The following is an 18403-nucleotide window of genomic DNA, read 5'->3' on the forward strand; positions in this document are numbered from 1 at the left end:
TGCTGATCACTGTGTTTGGCCTCACTGACATCCAGTCAGATGTTTTCAAAACCAGGGAAAAAGATTTTCAAAGCTGAGTTTTTCTGATGCCACCAGATTCTTTTATCATCTATGTTGTGGTGGGGTTAGCCTCATCACAGAAACCCACAGCTTTGCTTTAGCGGGGTAGATCTGGACTAGCTCTCCATCTAAAGAACCCTTCTAGGAAGCATCCTGGAGGGTGATTGGGGTGTGATTTAGTTTGCTAAAGCTGTTGGAATGCAATATACCAGAAATGGGGAATGGCCTTTAAGCAGGGCATTTATTAAGTTGCAATTTTACAGTTCTAGGGCCATGAAAATGTCCAAATTAAGGCATCAGCAAGAGGTCACTTTCTCTCAAGAAAGGCTGAAGGATCTGGAAACCTCTGTCACTGGGATGGCACATGGCGATGTCTGCTAGCTTTCTCTCCTCATTTCATAGGGCTTCCCCAGGGGTGTTTTCCTTCAGTATCTCCAAAGGTGTCTGACTGTGTGGGCTCTGTAGGTTCTAGTGGCTCTAAACCTTTCCAAAATGGTCACTCTGAAACGGCTCCAGTAAGCAACCCCACGTTGAATGGGTGGAGACAAAACTCCATGGAAACCACCTAAGTAAAAGTTACCACCCACAACTGGGTAGGTTGTGTCTCCATGGAAACAATAAAAAAAGATCCGACCCAGTAATATTGAATGAGAATTAAAGAACATGGCTTTTCTGGGGTATACAACAATTTCAAACCAGCCAAGGGTGGACAGAGCATTATGATCATGATATAGTTAGCTCTCTGTTTTAAGGTAGAGTTTAAACCTACACCATGTAAAAAGAGTTTGCTTTTTTATGCAACACTTTTTTCCTTTTTGAGAAACTAATACACATCCATTGTAGAAAATTAAAAATAATGAAAGTATATTGGAATTCCACCATTCAAAGAAACATAAGATAGGTATATTTTATGTCTGCCTCAGAAATATTTTGTTTAATTACATCCATGTCACTTCACGACACTCTTCCTACTATTTGTTTTATATTTAGTTTTTAAGTTTAAGTCCCAGTTAAAAACCAATGTTCATATGCCTAGGGACAATTACCAAGAGTAGGCCAAATCTGGCTTGATTAAGAAAAGGTTGACTATATTGAGACTTTATGATGATTTGCAAAGCTCATTCACATTTGTGAAGGTGTTGCCACAAGCACTCCACCATGTTGCGAAGGGTATGTGTGCTGGTTTGAAAGCAAGTATGCCCCCTAAGAAAAGCCATGTTTTAATATAAATCCCATTTCTTAAAGGTAGAATAATCCCTACTCAGTACTGTATATTTGAAACTGTAATGAGATCATCTCCCTAGTTGATGTGATTTAGTTAAGAATGGTTGTTAAACTGGATTAGGGGATGACATGTCGCCATCCATTTGAGTGGGTCTTGATTAGTTTCTGAAGTCCTATAAAAGAGGAAACATTTTGGAGAGAGAGACTAGGAGAGAGCAGAGAATGCTGCAGCACCACGAAGCAGAGAGTCCACCAGCCAGCGACCTTTGGAGATGAAGAAGGGAAATGCCTCCCGGGGAGCTTCATGAAACCAGAAGCCAGGAGAGTAAGCTAGCAGATGACGCCGTGTCTGCCATGTGCCCTTCCAGCCGAGAGAGAAGCCCTGACTGCGTTCGCCATGTGCCTTTCCAGATGAGAGAGAAACCCTGAACTTCATCAGCCTTCTTGAACCAAGGTATCTTTCCCCAGATGCCTTTGATTGGACATTTCTATAGACTTGTTTTAATTGGGACATTTTCTCGGCCTTAGAACTGTAAACTAGCAACTCATTAAATTTCCCTTTTTAAAAGCCATTCCATTTCTGGTATATTGCATTCCGGCAGCTAGCAAACTAGAGCAGTATGTATGTGTATAATATTTGTCATTGAGCTCATTTTACACATTATAAGGTGCGTCACTTTGCCAAAATCAGTGGTAGGGTGGGCTGGGGCTTGAGTGTGGACAGACGCCGTCTTAATATAAGGGCTATTTGTGTATCTCTGTTGCTCCTAAACTAGATAGTGAGCCCTCAGAGACAGACGCAACATCATTAACTTTCATTTTCCCTTAGCACAGATGGTAGATACTTAATAAAACCAGCTTTGGGACTTACACCAAAGATTTGGTTTGATTTCTGTGGCAAATAGAGAGCGCAAGGAGAGCACCAGGGGCCAGTTCTTCTAGACTTATTGCCTTTTACAGGTGTCCAAATTGTGGTCAACTGGAGTCAGTAAATTGTTATCTTGTTTCCCAATTCCATTGGAGATATTCAGTGTCAACTTGAGGAACTATCAAAACCATCTCCACAGGGAAGTGTTTTTTAGACAGTGTAACATTGTGCATTAATTAAAACCCTGTCTCAAACCCCTCAAAAGTTATAATTTACTTAGATGATTAAAGCAAATGAATTACAGATTGTCAGATTCCATAAAATGTACATACTGAGTGGTAGACTCATGCACATGCTAACCCACTGCACACTCCCTAAAATTTAGCCCTGTGGATTTAAGGTGATGCTAAATTGATCCTTTGAAATACTGTGTATTTTCAGAGGTAAGGAATTATGCCATTTATCAATGTGCATTTACTTAATGGGAGAAACTTCTTTTAAAATGAGAATTCCAAAATAAAGAGCAAAATTTCCTATGAATTTTCAGAAGAATCTTCACTTTCCCCCTAAACTTAGAAAGTGAGGCACGAGATCCTGGAAGGTTAAAGATTTTAGAAAAGAAAACTTTGATTTGTTACTATTTAGCAGAACGAGAAGGGTTGAGAGAAACTACTTCATCTCTTGGTCCCAGAGGAAATGTGCTGGTCCCGGGCAGGAGATCTTTGGGTCTAGAAGTTAAAAGATAGTATCCTGACTTAGTGGCACTGCCACTGGGTTCTGAAGGAGAGTGCAGATGCTGCTGTTCTCGGCAAACCGTGCCTTCATTCTGCGTGGTAAAGTAATTATTAAGGGTGGGAAATGACACCTATAGAAAACTAAAGCAGAAAACTGTTAGGGTGACAGGATATGAACATTTGACAAAGAACATACCAGCCCTTTTGGCTGTGGGTGGTAGCTTTTTCACGTGATAACCTGACAGGTTGTCGATGAATTGGATGGAGGAGAAATTTTTAGAAAGTGCCTTCTCTTAATCCCAGTGTGGAGACCTGGGGCTCTTGGTCTGGAGTCATCTCATCCTACTTCTTACTTGCTATGTGGGCATAACTTCTTTGGACTTCCGTTTTCTCATTATAAAGAAAGGTTTGGGAATAAATGATCTCTTAAATCTCCTTCAACTATCAGTGCTATGATTTTAAATATATAAAGTCAAATGTTGCCTTTAGTTCTCACTCACTTTTTTATCAGCTCAAAATTGCAGATAAATAATTTTTAAGCCAAATGCCATACACTTTAGAAAACAGCCTAGTTCTGTTGTTTTTGAGCATAGAATATCATTAATGAATGAAATTTCATTGTTTTAAATGGACATTTATATGTTGTATATTCAATAAACTACTTAAATATGGTATTTAAATGTTAATTGCTTATTGTATCTAAACTCTTTAAATAATTTTGCATGTGGCATTTCATGTTAAATATATTTTAAATGTTGGTCTAGAAAATATATTTGGGATTAACCACCTAAAACAACAAATAAAGAAGCCTTTTGTGGCACAATTTAGCAAGTAGAATAATTCTAATTAATTAATCTTTACTAGTTTCTACATTGTAAAACATAATGACAAAGACAACTTGGCTTCTTAGAAAAGGACTTATTACAATATAGCTCAAGAATTGGATCAATAAATAAAAGGAAGGAGCCTGCCATGTTTCTTAACAGCTCTCAAGTGAACTCTGGTGAGGTAATTGAGTGCTGTAAAATAACATTAAATGTGTAAATTTGACTACTTGCTAGAATTATTAGAATTTATTTGGAAGTAATACAGGACTACTTACCCATCTCCACGCAAGAGAGGTTGCTTTAGTCAGTATGTCTTCTGCAGTTATTGCTTCACATAAATTTAGTTTAGCCAAGGGCAGTTGGTTCCAATGAAACTACTTTTTCTTTTCTTAACTTCACTTTTCTTTTTTTTGTAACAATCTTGGATGGCTTTTTTGACTAGTAGCATTGTGTTCAATTAAAAATGAAAACTATCTCTTTATAAACTATCATGCATCTAACAAGTGAGTCCACTAAAGAAATAGAAAACTCAGGTTAAAATAAATTAAGAAAAGTAGAAGAAGGGAAAGAATTTCAATTATAGACTAAGATCATATACGCTTGGGTGAGTGAGCCTGGCTTTGTGGTTCTTGTTTGAAGACGTCCCAGTCTCTGTGAGACATCCAAGAAGTGTGTTAGCAATCATCCTCAGCCTGTGGTTATGGCCAAGCAACACATTTTAAAGTTGTATTTTAGATGTTGATATTGGGCTCCCTCACCAAAATCTGAATTTATTTCCCTAACCTCAGCTTCTTTGGTTTTGCATTCAGAACCGAATTAGGCCAATTTCCATTGCTGAGATTTTATTTCCAAATATGAATAAACCAGAAAGTCTTGAATAAGAGCCGCCTTCTGGCGTGATCAAACTAAGTTTCACATTCAGATTTATGGAGGCAAGTGACTTATTCAAGTACTTTACAAAAGTGTATTTGACTCAGTAGGAGGCTTACATGAGAGAATAATCTTTCTTCCCTGTTTGATAGATTTTAAAGAGAAAAATAAAAAGGACTTCTCAGCTGAAGAATTTTAGATAAGTCTTCAATTCAGTTTTCAACTCCTGACCTGTGCCTGTGGGACTTTTGAAAGAATATTAATATTAATAATACCTTCCTTTAAATTTTTTAATTCAGTATAAAAGGAAGGACTGTGACCTATTTTGTGGAACATTTCTGTCATTGACTCTCTACAGGAAAGAAGTTGACAATGTTTGAAATCTCTTCTTTTCTATTATCAATATTTTTTTTATTTATGGTACATAACCACGTACAAAGACGCACATTCTTATATGATCATTCTGTTCTTGTTATATAATCAGTAACTCACACTATCATCACATAGTTGCATATTCATCATCATGATAATTTCTTAGAACATCTGCATCAATTCAGAAAAAGAAATAAAAAGATTCATACATACCATACCCCTTACCCCTCCCCTTCACTGAACACCAGCATTTCAATCTACTAAATTTATTTTAACCTTTGTTCCCCCTATTACTTATTTAGTTTTAATCCATATGCTTTACTTGTCCATTGATAGGGTAGACAAATATAGCATCAGACACAAGGCTCTCACAACGACACAGTCACACTGCTACAGCCATATCATCATACAATTATCTTCAAGAAACATGGCCACCAGAGCACAGCTTCACATTTTCAGAGAGTTCCCTCCAGCCTCCCCATTACACCTTAACTAAACAGGTACTATCTATTTAATGTGTAAGAATAACCTCCAGGATAACCTCTTGACTCTGTTTGGAATCTCTCAACCATTGACACTTTATTTTGTCTCATTTCATTCTTCCCCCTTTTAGTTGAGAAGATTTTCTCAATCCCTTGATGCTGAGTTCCAGCTCATTTTAGGATTTCTGTCCCATGTTGCCAGGAAGGTTCACACCACTGGGAGTCCTCTCCCACGTAGAGAGGTAGTGAGTTTGCTTGCTGTGTTGCCCGAGAGAGAGGCCACATCTGAGCAACAGAAGAGGTTCTCTTGGGGGTGACTCTTAGGCCTAATTTTAAGTAGGCTTAGCCTATCCTTTGTGGGATTAAGTTTCATATGAACAAACCCCAAGTTTGGAGGGTTGGATTATAGCTTTGACTGTCCCCACTGCCTGTAAGAATATCAAGAATTCCCCACTTGGGGAAGTTGAATTTTCCCCCTTTCTCACCATTCCCCCTACGGGACTCTGCAAATACTTCCTGTCATTGACTCTCTCTACAGTAAAGTCGACAGTGTTTGAAATCTGCTTTTAAAAATAAAGGCTTGGAATTCCAATTGTGGTATTTCTGCTCTGAGGCAGCAATTTAGAGCTCAGTTGTAAGTTCTCAGTGTCATCTGTATTGAAACTCTCAGTATCTCCTCTACTTTGCTCATTTTACAGTCACTGCTTGACTACTTGCAGGCTCTGATAAACCTCCACAAAGGAGAGTTTAGTAGCAGAAAGTTTAGCAATGTAGGGCCTATGGAAGAATTCTAACACTAGAAGACCTTAACTCTTTGACGTTGTGGCATTTTCATTTACATTTCAACTGTCATACCAGATTTAGGTGAGGGATCAGACTGTGAAGGCATTTTTGGACTGTTAAGGTTTCAGGGTCCACTATCACAGCTTATATCAAAGTTGTTAATGTAATCATCTTGCCTAGATATAGGCTTGAGGTCTGAAGCAGGGACTCCTAATACTGGTAACAGGAAGATGCAGGCAGAGTCGAGCCAGGTGATTGAGGGGCCATATTAAGCCAAGTTTCGCCCCTTCCCTAGTTTGTGCAGGTTAACTCTGTATGCCTCTTGCTGCAGACCACCTCTGCAAGTCTAGCATGGCTTACTGATTAGGAGTCTGGGATTGTTAAATCTTATGTAGGAGCTAGTTTTTTATATACTGTGAATAAGGTTGAATTTCATGGTCCATGGATGGATATCTGGTCTGACCTGACAAGAAGATTAACAATTCACAGAATGGTGTTGGCTTTGCAGGTTTTGCAGTTGGCTTTGTGGTGTTCTTGAAGTACAATCCTGATGTAGGAACAGGTAAAGGAAGGTAGAGGGATGTGTCCATTTATATCCCTCTTAATGAATGTGCGTACGTTAAGAAATTTGTGTACAGTCTTATAGAAGTTTCCCTTTTTATTTGTAGATATAATACTTTGCCAAGCAGAAGAACCCTGAAAAATTCAAGATTAGTGAGTAAAAAAGATGATGTACACGTCTGTATCATGTGTTTACGTGCCATCATGAATTATCAGGTATGTTTGTCTTTTTGGGCCTTGAAAGAAAATCCAAATTAGTTAGATTCAAATCTTGTTCTCTTTGGTTTCTTATCATTTCTACTTAAAGTAAGTAGCAGGATTTATGAAGTGGATATTGAAAAAGAAATTTCTGGTTCATTTGAATGACCAAGATTTAAATCGCCCTCAAATTTTACTTAGCATTTATGTATTATAAGGTATTTAAAAGAAGGACTTCTCCTCTCTACTGTGATAAACTTACCTAGGTTGTTAGTGAATGTTTGTGACCACTGGAGACAGATTTAGACCCTGGTTGTGCGTTGGATTTCCATCAGGCTTTAGAAGGCTTTGTAAGAAGCACGTGAAGGATTCCTGTTGCAAGCAGATGACTGTAATGCAGGCTGACCCCCAATTTCAGAAATACGGGGGGAGACGTTGGAGCAAGGAGGTCAAGTTCATCCTAACATCAGAGTAAAGTTACAGCCTGGAGAACCTAGGGGAAGTGACAGGGTTAAAAGTGTAATTTAAAAAACCATACTTCCAATATAAAAGTAGGATTTGGTTTCTAGTGACTCAGATGCTACAGGAAGGTAGTAATGGAAAATAAATACATGGGTAGAGGGTCATTGTTAGAGATCGCACTCAACATAGAAGTGCGAAATTGAATTTAGGAAGGGAAATATGTGTTTTCCTTTCTTTTAATCAGTGAATATTTTATTGAGCACTACTATGCTAGGCCCTGTGCAAGGTGCCAGGAATGTAGCATTAAATAAATATTGTCCCCAGGAAACTTACTCTCTAGTGAGGTGAGCAGATGATAAATAAATGAGTATAATATACAGTGTTCCAGATAATAATGATGACGGTAAAGAAAGCTAATAATGAAAGCTAACACTTAATGCTTTCTGCAGGTCTAGTACTTTCAAACCTATTAACTCATTTAAACCTTATAAAGCCTTGTGAGATTGGTAATATTGCTCTCCCCACTTTACTATTGAGAAGACTGAGATGCAGGGAAGTTAAATAATGTGCTCAAGACTGTAAAGCTAATAAGTGGTAGAGTCTAGATTTAAATCCAAGAAGACTGGCTCCAGAGAATGATCACTAAGAACTGTGGAAGAAATAGGAACAGTAAGTGCTGAAAATGTATGTGCAGTTTTAAATAGGGTGTCCAGGAAAGAGTCACTGAGAAGATGACATTTAGTATAGCAGCTTTAGTGAGGGAACAAGATAAAGGATATTAGGGAAAGAAGAGTCTAGGCAGAGAGAAGAGAGAATGGCAGTGCAAAGACCCTGAAGCAGGACTGTATCTGGTGTGCTCAGGGTGGAGAAAGCAGACCAGGGTGACTGGTTAAGAATGAGTAGGAGGGAGAAAGTTGAAGGTGAAATCAGAATTAACAGGGGTTCTGATTGTGTAAGGCTTTAGTGGAAAGTCACTGAAGGGTTTTGAGGAGAAGGATGACATAATCTTGTATCTGCATTTAAAAAGATGACTGGCTTCTGTGTTTAGAATTGACCTTAGGGGTCTGAAATGGGCGAAGGCTTTTGCATTTTATTTGGGTGAGCACTGAAGGTGGCAGGAGCTAGGATCATAGGAGTAAAGATGACGACAGGTGGTCAGATTCTAGTTTTATTTTGATGGTAAAGTCAGTAGCATTGGATATGTGATGAGAGAGAAAATGAGTGGAGGATGTCTCCAAGGGTTTTGTCCTAGACACCTATAATATGGAGTTGCCATCTACTAAGGTAGAGAAGGCTTCAGGAAGAAGAGATTTGGGAGAGATGAGTATGAGTTCTCTTTGGGGGATGTTAACTTGAGATTAGATTTCCATTAGACATCAGAGTAGAGATCTTAAGTGGATGGGGGTATGCCAGACTATAGTCCAAGTCAGATGTCTGGGCTGAAGATACAAATTTGCTGGGATTTATTAGCATACAGATGGTGTATAAAGCCAGGAGAGTGAATGAGATCAACACTCATTTTTGAGAAATAAAGAGGGTCTGAAATATGAACCCTGAGATGATTTGTTTAGTTGTCAGAGAGATGAGAAAAAGCCAGCAAGAGACACAAATGGCCAGGAATGTAGGAGCCAAGTGAAAGAAATGTTTTAAGGAGAAGGGAGTATTCAACTGTGTCAAACTGCTGATAAGTCATGTAAGATGAGGGGTGGGAATTGACCATTGGATTTAGCAAAGTGGAGGTCATTGGCCAGCTTTGCATGACCAGTTTCATTGAAATAGTGGAGATTGAATGCCTGATTGGAGTGGTTTCAAGAGAGAATGAGAGGAGAGGGATTGAGTTTTGCTGTGAAGATAGCAGAGAAATGAGGCACAGATTATGGGGTTAAGAGAAGTTTATTGTTGTTATTGAAGATGAGATAATTTGCATCATGTTTTTATGCTAATGAATCAATAAAGAGAAAAAAAAGTGAGATAAAGTTGCTGGAGTATATAGTGTTCTTGAGTAGGTGAAAAGGCAATAGGACGAAGCTCAAACGGAGGGGTTGGCCTTAGATTGGTGCCTGGGGGCTGTTCATTATTAGGAAGAGGTAAGCACAGATCTGTGTAGGTGGGTTGATGTGGTGGCAGGGAGCTTTTTTTGTTTGTTTGTTTGCTTTTTGATTGCTTGTATTTTCTTGGTGTAGAAGAAGTACGGTCCGAGAGCTAAGAGTGAGTACAGAATTAAGTTCTTAACTCAGCAGAATCAACAACAATTTTTGTGCCCGTTATTGAACTTTTTCTTTGATGGAAGGGTGAGGTGACGTGCAGGTTTTCCTCAGCTTTTGGTCCTCTAGTCACTGCTCAGAAGAGGGGCTAAGGGTAGTGTTTGTCATCTCTGGCTGCACATTAGTCATCCTGGAAACTTAAAAAAAATTCATGTGCCATGGTACATCCTTAAGATTTGGATTAAATTGCCTGGGGTAGAACCTGAAGAATCAGTGCTTTGTTTTGTTTACTCTTCCAAACTGATTCTAATAAGCAGCTATGGTTGAGAATCACTGGGTCAGAGTCTCTGGGATATCTTCACATTTTTCATAAAGAAAAACAACATGCAACATGCAGTTCATTTGAAAAGAAAGGGAATATAGTTGCTTGATAATTCTATCATTCCTAGATTTTTTTTTTGAGAATGAAATACGTTCAGACTGATGTAATCAAGACATAAATGTATTTATTATAGTATAGTTTAGTTATAGACTGGAACTTCGGGTTTTTGTTTCTTAATTGACATTCACAGTCCCCTGACTTGACTCCTAATGCTTCATTTTTCCTTCATTAATTTCAGTATGGTTTCAACATGGTCATGTCTCATCCACATGCTGTCAATGAGATCGCACTAAGCTTGAACAACAAGAATCCCAGGTAAGCTTGCTTTCTCACGTACAAGTATCAAACTAGGTAAAGCAGAGAGGTAATCAACACATAACCAAGTTAGAGTTTGGAAACTTTCAAGGCTGTAGACTTCTTGGCTGGGTAGACTTTTCCTTTTAGACAGATTGCATTCTTACATGTGGCAGAGTCAGCAATGGGTGACAGCTCTGGCCCTTCACTGTTCTCCTCAAGCTTTCTTTCCTTTCAAAGACTATTTCTTAACACCCCTGTGGCTACATTTGGTGGCGAGAATGAGGTAAGGTTGCCAGGATTCATGGGCCAGGATTTTCTTTTTTAGAGACTTAGCTAAACCAGTTACTGCAAAAAAGCTGCTAAAATCACCTTCTTCAGCCACACTTACTGCCTTTACTTGTGTAGCTTTTACTAGCAAACAAACAATAGCAAAAGCCTATGTATGCAGATTCCTTTAAGTTCATCTTCCTCTAAAGGCCAGCAACATGTATTTTTTCCACATAACGGATTACTTCCAGAAACATGTCTTCATCTGTTTGTTTTAATTATTCTAATGCGTTTCCCATTTTGGTGAGGCATTCTGCATTTCAAACATGTAATTAGCTTTCATCAGATACTTCTGTATAAACTGAAGCTCTGAAAACTATTACTTCACTTCAAAAATATGATTATAAATGGGATCCTTTCTGATTTGTAATGCATTGCAAGACTTTAAAGTTCCTATTGAAATAGTGAATATTCTTTCAAACAACACCTGATTAAAGCTTTGTAACTTCATAATTACTTCCTCAGTTTACTGGAATCCACAGTAGTCATGCCTTTCTCTTCCTGCTTTCAACTACTGGGAAGTCATTATTTATTTTTATTAAGACAATTGGCATTGTGGAGTGGCAAGGAGGTCTTTGTTTTAGAGGTTAGTGATTCCTTTTATTCCAGAATAAAGATGAAATACTGAAATGGCCTTGTGATGAAGAAGCAATGCTATACTTGGCATTATATATGAAAACGTAGAATATATCTCTTGGTTCTCCTTCCAAAAATATTTTAGATAACACTTTGTTTTATTAAGTCAAAGAATATGCTCTTGTATTACACAACTGTAATACATTTCCTATCAGATCTTCTGCACAGGAAGAATAGATTATAAAAACTCAGTTGATTTTTTATATTCAGTTGATTTACAAATTTTTAGGCAAATATTATGCCTATGGCTCTAAAAGTTAGAGAAAATATTTAACCAGTAGTTTGTTTTCCTACATATTACCAAGTTTTCTGTTGTCTTGGGCTTATCAATGAATGTTTTCAACCATTTTGTACTGAGTCACCTGACAATAGGGCTAAGAGACTACTTCCCGGAATTTGTTTTCATTAGTAGTTTGTAATTTAGTGAGTGGGAAACATGTCTTCCAAATTTGCTGCCTTAGACAAACCACATATTTAGAAGTTAGTAAATGTTTAAAAACATACTGTAATATAGTTATACCTCAGTTAGAAAAGGTTTAAAAAACATAGAAAAATCCAAAATAATTTATTACCATTTATTACCTCCATCCCGAAAGGAAGGAACAGTTGCTTCATCCTGTCACTTATATTGATTTGTCTTTCTTTTTTCTTCTTGTTTTGACAGAACAAAAGCCCTTGTGTTAGAGCTGTTGGCAGCTGTTTGTCTTGTCAGAGGTGGACATGAAATCATTTTATCAGCATTTGATAACTTTAAGGAGGTAGGATATTCTATAGTTTTAAAAATAATGCTCACACAGGTATAATGGGATGTCTTTGAACAAGGATTGTAATCGTTAATTTTCTAAGATGTTGCTGAGGAGGAAGTAAAGAACTTTGTCTAAATACCTTAAATGGATAGATTATGCTTTTTCTTTGGTGTCTCATTTCCAGGATAAGTTAAAAATATTTGTGTAACTCATTTTCCTTTGGAGAATATGGAGTAACCAGTTTGAAAACAAATTTGGTTAAATAAATGTATGTGGTTTTAATTAGGGGTGATGCTTGATCATCTATCATGTAAATTTTATGAGCTCTTTCATTATCATTACTTTCCTCAAATCCTATTTATTGTCATTGCTTTGCAGGATGTTATGAACAGCCTATCAAATAAATACTGACACTGATTTTAGGAGTTTATAAATTTAAACCGCTGGTCCTGTCACAGGCAAACAATAAGTCAGTGGCATGCATAGTTGAAAATGGAGACTATTTAACTAAAAAAAGAAGAAACAATATAGATAACATGATATCAAGGATTCCCTTCCAGAGTATCAGAATATCTTGTGTGAGGTAATAGCCAGTTTCCCTTCGTGGTATTGCACAGTATTATCATGGTGATGAAGAATGCCTCTACTCAACCTTAGTGTGTGCTAATATCTGAGGTTACTTAGATGTGGGCAATTACAAAGGTAGTCCTTGGAGAACACTGAAGGCACTTTTAAAAGCCCTGGTTACAAAAGGTTCTCTAGCCTAGTTATACCTTATCCTACTTATGCCTTGATTCCAAATGCTTCTGGATTAAGACTCAAGAATCAAGCTGAATTAAATTCCAGATCTCAGACTTCCAGGGTGTGACTCATCTTTTCCAAGATCTCCTGGAGCAGAACCCACTTAGTATTTGTACTATATGCCAGGAGCTGTGCCAGGTACACATGGGGAAGCATTTGGTTCTATAATAACATCTGTGACAAGTATTCATATCTTCATTTTATAGAAGAATAAGCTCAAATTAAAACACACTGTTTTCTTACGGTCACGGAATGAGGTAAGTGGCAGAACTTAGGATCAGGATTTGATGTTCCTCATCCTAAATGCTCCTTTCTCAAAACTGTGGTGATGTTTGGGCCCAGATTTGTGTGAATCTTGGAGGGAAGTGCAAATTAGAGCAAGACTGCCAGGCCTTCCCTTAATGAGACTCACTTCCCCAGCTGCCATATGTTCTTGAAATAACCCCATAATTTTAAACATAGACCCGGAAGCTTCAAAGACAGGAAAAAGGAAAATACTTGTCCTATTCCTTTATTTGCATTGCCTCCCCTCCCTCAGTTTTGCCTTCACGATCTTGGTACTGTCCATTTTGTTGATGCCAACCAGATACTGGCTTTCATATATTTAGCCCCAGTGACAGTGAAATAGTATCCAGGCTCCAAGAAAATAAAGAATAATGGTAAAACATTACATTTATATTCTGGCTTCCCCCAAAATAGAAATAAGAATATATGAATGCTGGTCTGTGAATACTTTTAGATATCATATATAAATATATATAGTTTATATTTATAAATAAGAAGAAGTATGTTTGGGAGGATGGGTTCTAAAATGAAAGAGAAACAGCATGTGCCATGAATAAAACTCCCGAATCTTTGCAAACTTTATCATTAGATTATATTTTAAAATAATACATACCCAGTCTTTTCCACACTGGAAGCACTTATATGATTATCAGTGACCCATGATATAATATGATTCGTATTATATCAGGCATCCGATTATACTGCAGGACAAATTATGTCCTAAAAATGTGTTTCAGTAGAGTCCGTATTAGGTAAAGCCAGCACTCCATGAGATAAATGTTAATTGTTTTATCTTTGGTAAGATTGCCTTTCATAGGCATGGTGGGTGCAAATGCTTGCAGAATTGAGTTTTTCTTTATTTTTTCATTTTTCAGAATTGAGTTTTAACCATTTGGTGTCAGAATCAGATGGTTTAGCCACTTAGGGCATAGAGTGCACTTAGTTTAAAAAGAAAAAGTGATCCTACTCTTGTGATAAGAACTAAATTAGTTTTTGAGTCTCAGTATTTAGAGCTTCAACTAAATCTGCTTTATTTCTGTCCTTTTGAGCGAGAGGAGACACAGAGCTGTCTTGCTTGTGCTCTTGGCTTGCATTAACCTCAGATTGTGGTGTCCATGTAGACCCCAAGCAAAGGGATTATCCTAATAGCTGTGGAAATGAGGGCAAGGTCAGGAGCATATCCCTGAGAAACTCTGTCCTGGGATAGGTCAAAAGAGCATTGATCTGTTTATTCAGTCGTGCAATGGAAGAGTGTTACTTTTTCTTGACCTTGCTTTAAAAAAAAAATGTAACCACCTTACCCCTCTCTACGTGGGACATGACTCCCAGGGGTGTGGACCTTCCTGGCAACGCGGGACAGAGATCTTGGAATGAACGGAGACTCAGCATCAAGGGATTGAGAAAAACCCTAGAATGAGCTGAGACTCAACATCAGGGATTGAGAAAACCTTCTCAACCAAAAGGGGGAAGAGGGAAATGAGACAAAATGTCAATGGCTGAGAGATTCCAAACAGAGTCGAGAGGTTATCCTGGAGGTTATTCTTATGCATTAAGTAGGTATCACCTTGTTGTTTAAGATGTAGCGGAGAGGCTGGAGGGAACTGCCTGAAAATATAGAGCTGTGTTCCAGTAGCCATGTTTCTTGAGGATGATTGAATAATGATACAACTGTCACAATGTGAATGTGTGATTGTGAAAACCTTGTGTCTGATGCTCCTTTTATCTACCTTGTCAACAAAGGAGTAGAACATATGGAATAAAAATAAATAATAGGGGGAACAAATGCTAAAATAAATTTAGTTTAAATGCTAGTGATCAATGAAAGCAAGGGGTAAAGGGTATGGTAGGTATAATCTTTTCTTTTTCTTTCCTGTGTTCGTTTTATTTCTTTTTCTATTGTCTTTGTATTTGTTTTTCTGAATTAAGGCAAATGTTCTAAGAAATGATGAATATGCAACTAAGTGATGATATTGTGAATTACTGATTATGTATGTTGTTTTATTTTGTTTATTTTTTTAATTAATAAATAAATTTTAAAAAAATGTAATGCCAGACACAGTATCAAGTCTTTAAGTACTTCTGTTCTAGTTTGCTAGCTACTGGAATGCGATACACCAGAGACGGATTGGCTTTTAGTAAAAGGGGATTTATTTCGTTAGTTCTTCAGAGGAAAGGTAGCTAACTTTCAACTGAGGTTCTTTCTTGCATGGGAAGGCACAGGGCACAGGGTGATCTCTACTGGCCTTCTCTCCAGGCCTCTGGGTTTCAACAACTTTTCCTGGGGTGATTTCTTTCTGCATCTCCAAAGGTCTGGGCTGAGCTGCTAGTGCTGAGATGAGGTATGCTAAGCTGCTTGGGCTGTGCTACCTTGAGCTCTCTCATTTAAGCACCAGCAATTAAATCAAACATGATTCATTGCAGCAGGCACGCCTCCTAGCTGACTGTGGATGTAATGAGCAACAGATGAGGTTCACATACCATTGGCTCATGTCCACAGCAACAGAACTAGGTGCTTTTACCTGGCCAAGTTGATGACTCAATCTAACTACCACACCTTCCCTCTTCTCTTTTTCTCCCTTCTTTATGTGAGTGGATTTTTTTCCCTCAGGAGCCATGGTGATGGGCGTACTCCTTAGTATTTGTAGCCAAAATGTTATTGGAATCTCTTGGCTTTAGGAGGGTGTGGGAGCCAGCTGCCCCTGACTCGGACAAGTTGTCCTTGTGATGTGCAGACAGGGCTGGGGTCAATGAGTGACATCTTTGGACCCTGTATGGCAAAGGGAGCACCTTATAAGATACCAGAATACCAGGGAGTTGGAATAAATAAGAGCATTGCCCTCAAGAAGATAGCTTTTAAAGCTTTTTATCCCTTTTAGTAAGTGGTGATTCCTTTCATCTCCCTAGGAAGGATGAAGGGATTATCCCCATTTGTGTTGGGAGGACTTGTCATCAGACATCAGACATTTTTTTGCAAATAAAATAATAGGGTTTAGAGTAGGCCATCCTTTGGGCTTTGATCGTTGTCAGAACAGCAGAACATATTGCTGCAATATGGCAGATGCTAAAAGGAAATTTAAAGACCATGCCTCTTAAGTATGTAGCAGCATATATATATTTTTGCTTCTCCCTCTTGAGCCAGCAAATCCATTCTGTCTGAGTTGACCACTGCTAAATTAATGAATTCAGATGCAAAGTGAAGCAAGATATCTTTCAGCTATTGATAGATTTTTTTATGTATAGTTAACATCGTTTTCTTATATTTCAATTAATATTCAGAATCAAAACATTTCAGTTTTTTATTTTTTTTTTCCCCAGAGAATCTTGGTATAGCTTGTTACATCTCAGGGTACATGTTTTAGGAAATAGGGAGCACTTCTAAGTGCTCGTTTGGATATCTTTTGGATGGAGGTGGGGCCGAAGCTGCTGTCACTGAGCAAACACATATATAGATAACCTCAGTGTGTATGGTGATACATGAGCTTTGATTACATAAATTCTGATGGCAAAACTACCAAATGTGGGTTGCAACATGCCTGAATATGTGAGTGATTGAGTAGTGAAGACAAACAAATTAGCCAACCATTGCGCTCCTTGAGTTCTTTTCTCTTCCCAAAAAAAACAAAACAAAACAAAGCTTTTTCTTTTTTTTAAATAGAGGGAAATAATACATATCTGGTTTTGGCATTGAAACATCTTCTCATGAAAATTTATGGTCCTAAAATGAGGACTGGTGTGAGAACAAGGAATCATCTGTTTTTCCTGATTGGCTAATTTAGCTGTGTGGAAGGACATACAGCCATCTTCCCTAAATGGATTAGTTGTGTGGCATTTATTTTTGATCATTAGGTTTATCAGAAAGAAAGAAAAGATGTTTGAAAGAAAAGGTCACTCTTTTGATATTTGTATCACGGTCATGTTTGCAAGGAGCAGAAATTGATTCTAACATACAGAGGAAAGGGTTGATTGGAAGGATGTTGAAAAGTACACAGACTTGACAAGGAGACTGGAGAACCAGGCTTGGAAAATGGGCAGGCATTCCTAAAATGTGGCTAGATACTCACTGTGCCCTTGAAGCCTAGCCACCATAAACACTGTTTGGGGTCTGCTTGGTGATGATTCTTCTCTCTCAAACAACTTAGACCAGAGCTAGTGATCCTCTGGGTCATAAAACTATACTGACTGGTTAAGAACATCACCCAGCACTCACTTTAGATTTATAAAGGTGATATTTAAACTAATGTCCTTTACGAACCTCGAGGTCTTCCACTTAGGCTTTGCTCTCTTCAGTTTTTCCTTAGTTTTACTACTTTTCCTTCATATTCTGAGAAACTGCCTTACTTTAAAAAATTGTGTACACACATCTGGCTAAAAACAAAAAAGTTCCCATTTGAAATCAAAGGGGAAAAAGTACTTAGGCCCCTTAGACTCTGCAGTGAAACCACCTAGTATGACACGAGTAATAAAACCTTCTAAGGGCTTTGAGCCTCCAGCTCCCCCAAGCTGTGTAGAGGTGCACCTGGAATTCATCAGGATGCCAGATTGATTATAATTGTGTTCTCATCTCCCATAATGACAGCATCTGGCTTTAACAAAAAAGTCTGATTTCAGTTGTTAAAGGCCCAACTCCCTCCCACTTCTGACCTTCTAATGTAGATAGATGGAGCCTTGTGAAATAAGTCACTCAAGGCCACCAGTTCTCTTACACATAGCACTAGTCAGTAGATTTTTTTTTTTTGCCTGTTTTTAGAAGACTTCCTAAGAAAACTGATGTGGTTTAGCTACTGGGCATCTGAAAGCATCGTGCTACACATTACTAAGTTGATTTAAGTAAGCCTGTCAAGTTTTATTTGCAGTGGACCAAATTGGGCAGGAAGGAGAGCAGACATTTTGGTGTGCTTCCAGCATCCCTCTGAGTTTAATCCCATCTAATCTAACATCTCAAAATTTTGAGGGTATAGGATTATAAATCCAGTTCAAGACTATCCTAATTGCAAAGTACAGTTTAACAAGTAGTTATAGAACAGATTTCAAAGTTTGGTATGGGTTACAGTTCCACAATTTTCGTTTCTTTCCTTCTAGCTGCTCCAAGACACTGGAGACTAAAAAGAAATAATAACGTAATGATTCAGTAGTCATTCATATTCAATTTCAATAAATGACTTAAATCCTAACCTCTTTGTATAACTCCTCCTTCTTCTTCGATCCTTCTCTCAGTCTTAAGGGATATTTGGGGTTATTTCCATTCCAACTTTTTTTCATGCTGAAAAGGGGGTTGTTTTAGTTT

General features: G+C 37.9%; 1 protein-coding gene and 1 long non-coding RNA gene across 8 annotated transcripts in view; one reads left to right on the forward strand and one right to left on the reverse strand.

The window, feature by feature from the left end:
- The window catches only part of FMNL2 (formin like 2), a 335576-nt gene that overhangs the window by 260089 nt on the left and 57084 nt on the right, over nucleotides 1-18403 (forward strand). For all 7 annotated transcript variants that reach the window (XM_077153833.1, XM_077153840.1, XM_077153838.1 and 4 more), the window contains 3 exons: nucleotides 6889-6997; nucleotides 10266-10342; nucleotides 11952-12045. In XM_077153833.1, coding sequence (XP_077009948.1) covers nucleotides 6889-6997; nucleotides 10266-10342; nucleotides 11952-12045 — 280 coding nt within the window. The remainder of the gene's footprint in view (nucleotides 1-6888; nucleotides 6998-10265; nucleotides 10343-11951; nucleotides 12046-18403) is intronic.
- LOC143677633 (uncharacterized) overlaps nucleotides 1-18403 on the reverse strand; it is a 64532-nt gene that overhangs the window by 13285 nt on the left and 32844 nt on the right. The window contains exon 3 of the long non-coding RNA XR_013172758.1: nucleotides 7242-7472. This is a non-coding gene — a long non-coding RNA (uncharacterized LOC143677633). The remainder of the gene's footprint in view (nucleotides 1-7241; nucleotides 7473-18403) is intronic.

This window comes from Tamandua tetradactyla, chromosome 3, assembly GCF_023851605.1.
Source record: "Tamandua tetradactyla isolate mTamTet1 chromosome 3, mTamTet1.pri, whole genome shotgun sequence".
Lineage (NCBI taxonomy): Eukaryota > Metazoa > Chordata > Mammalia > Pilosa > Myrmecophagidae > Tamandua > Tamandua tetradactyla.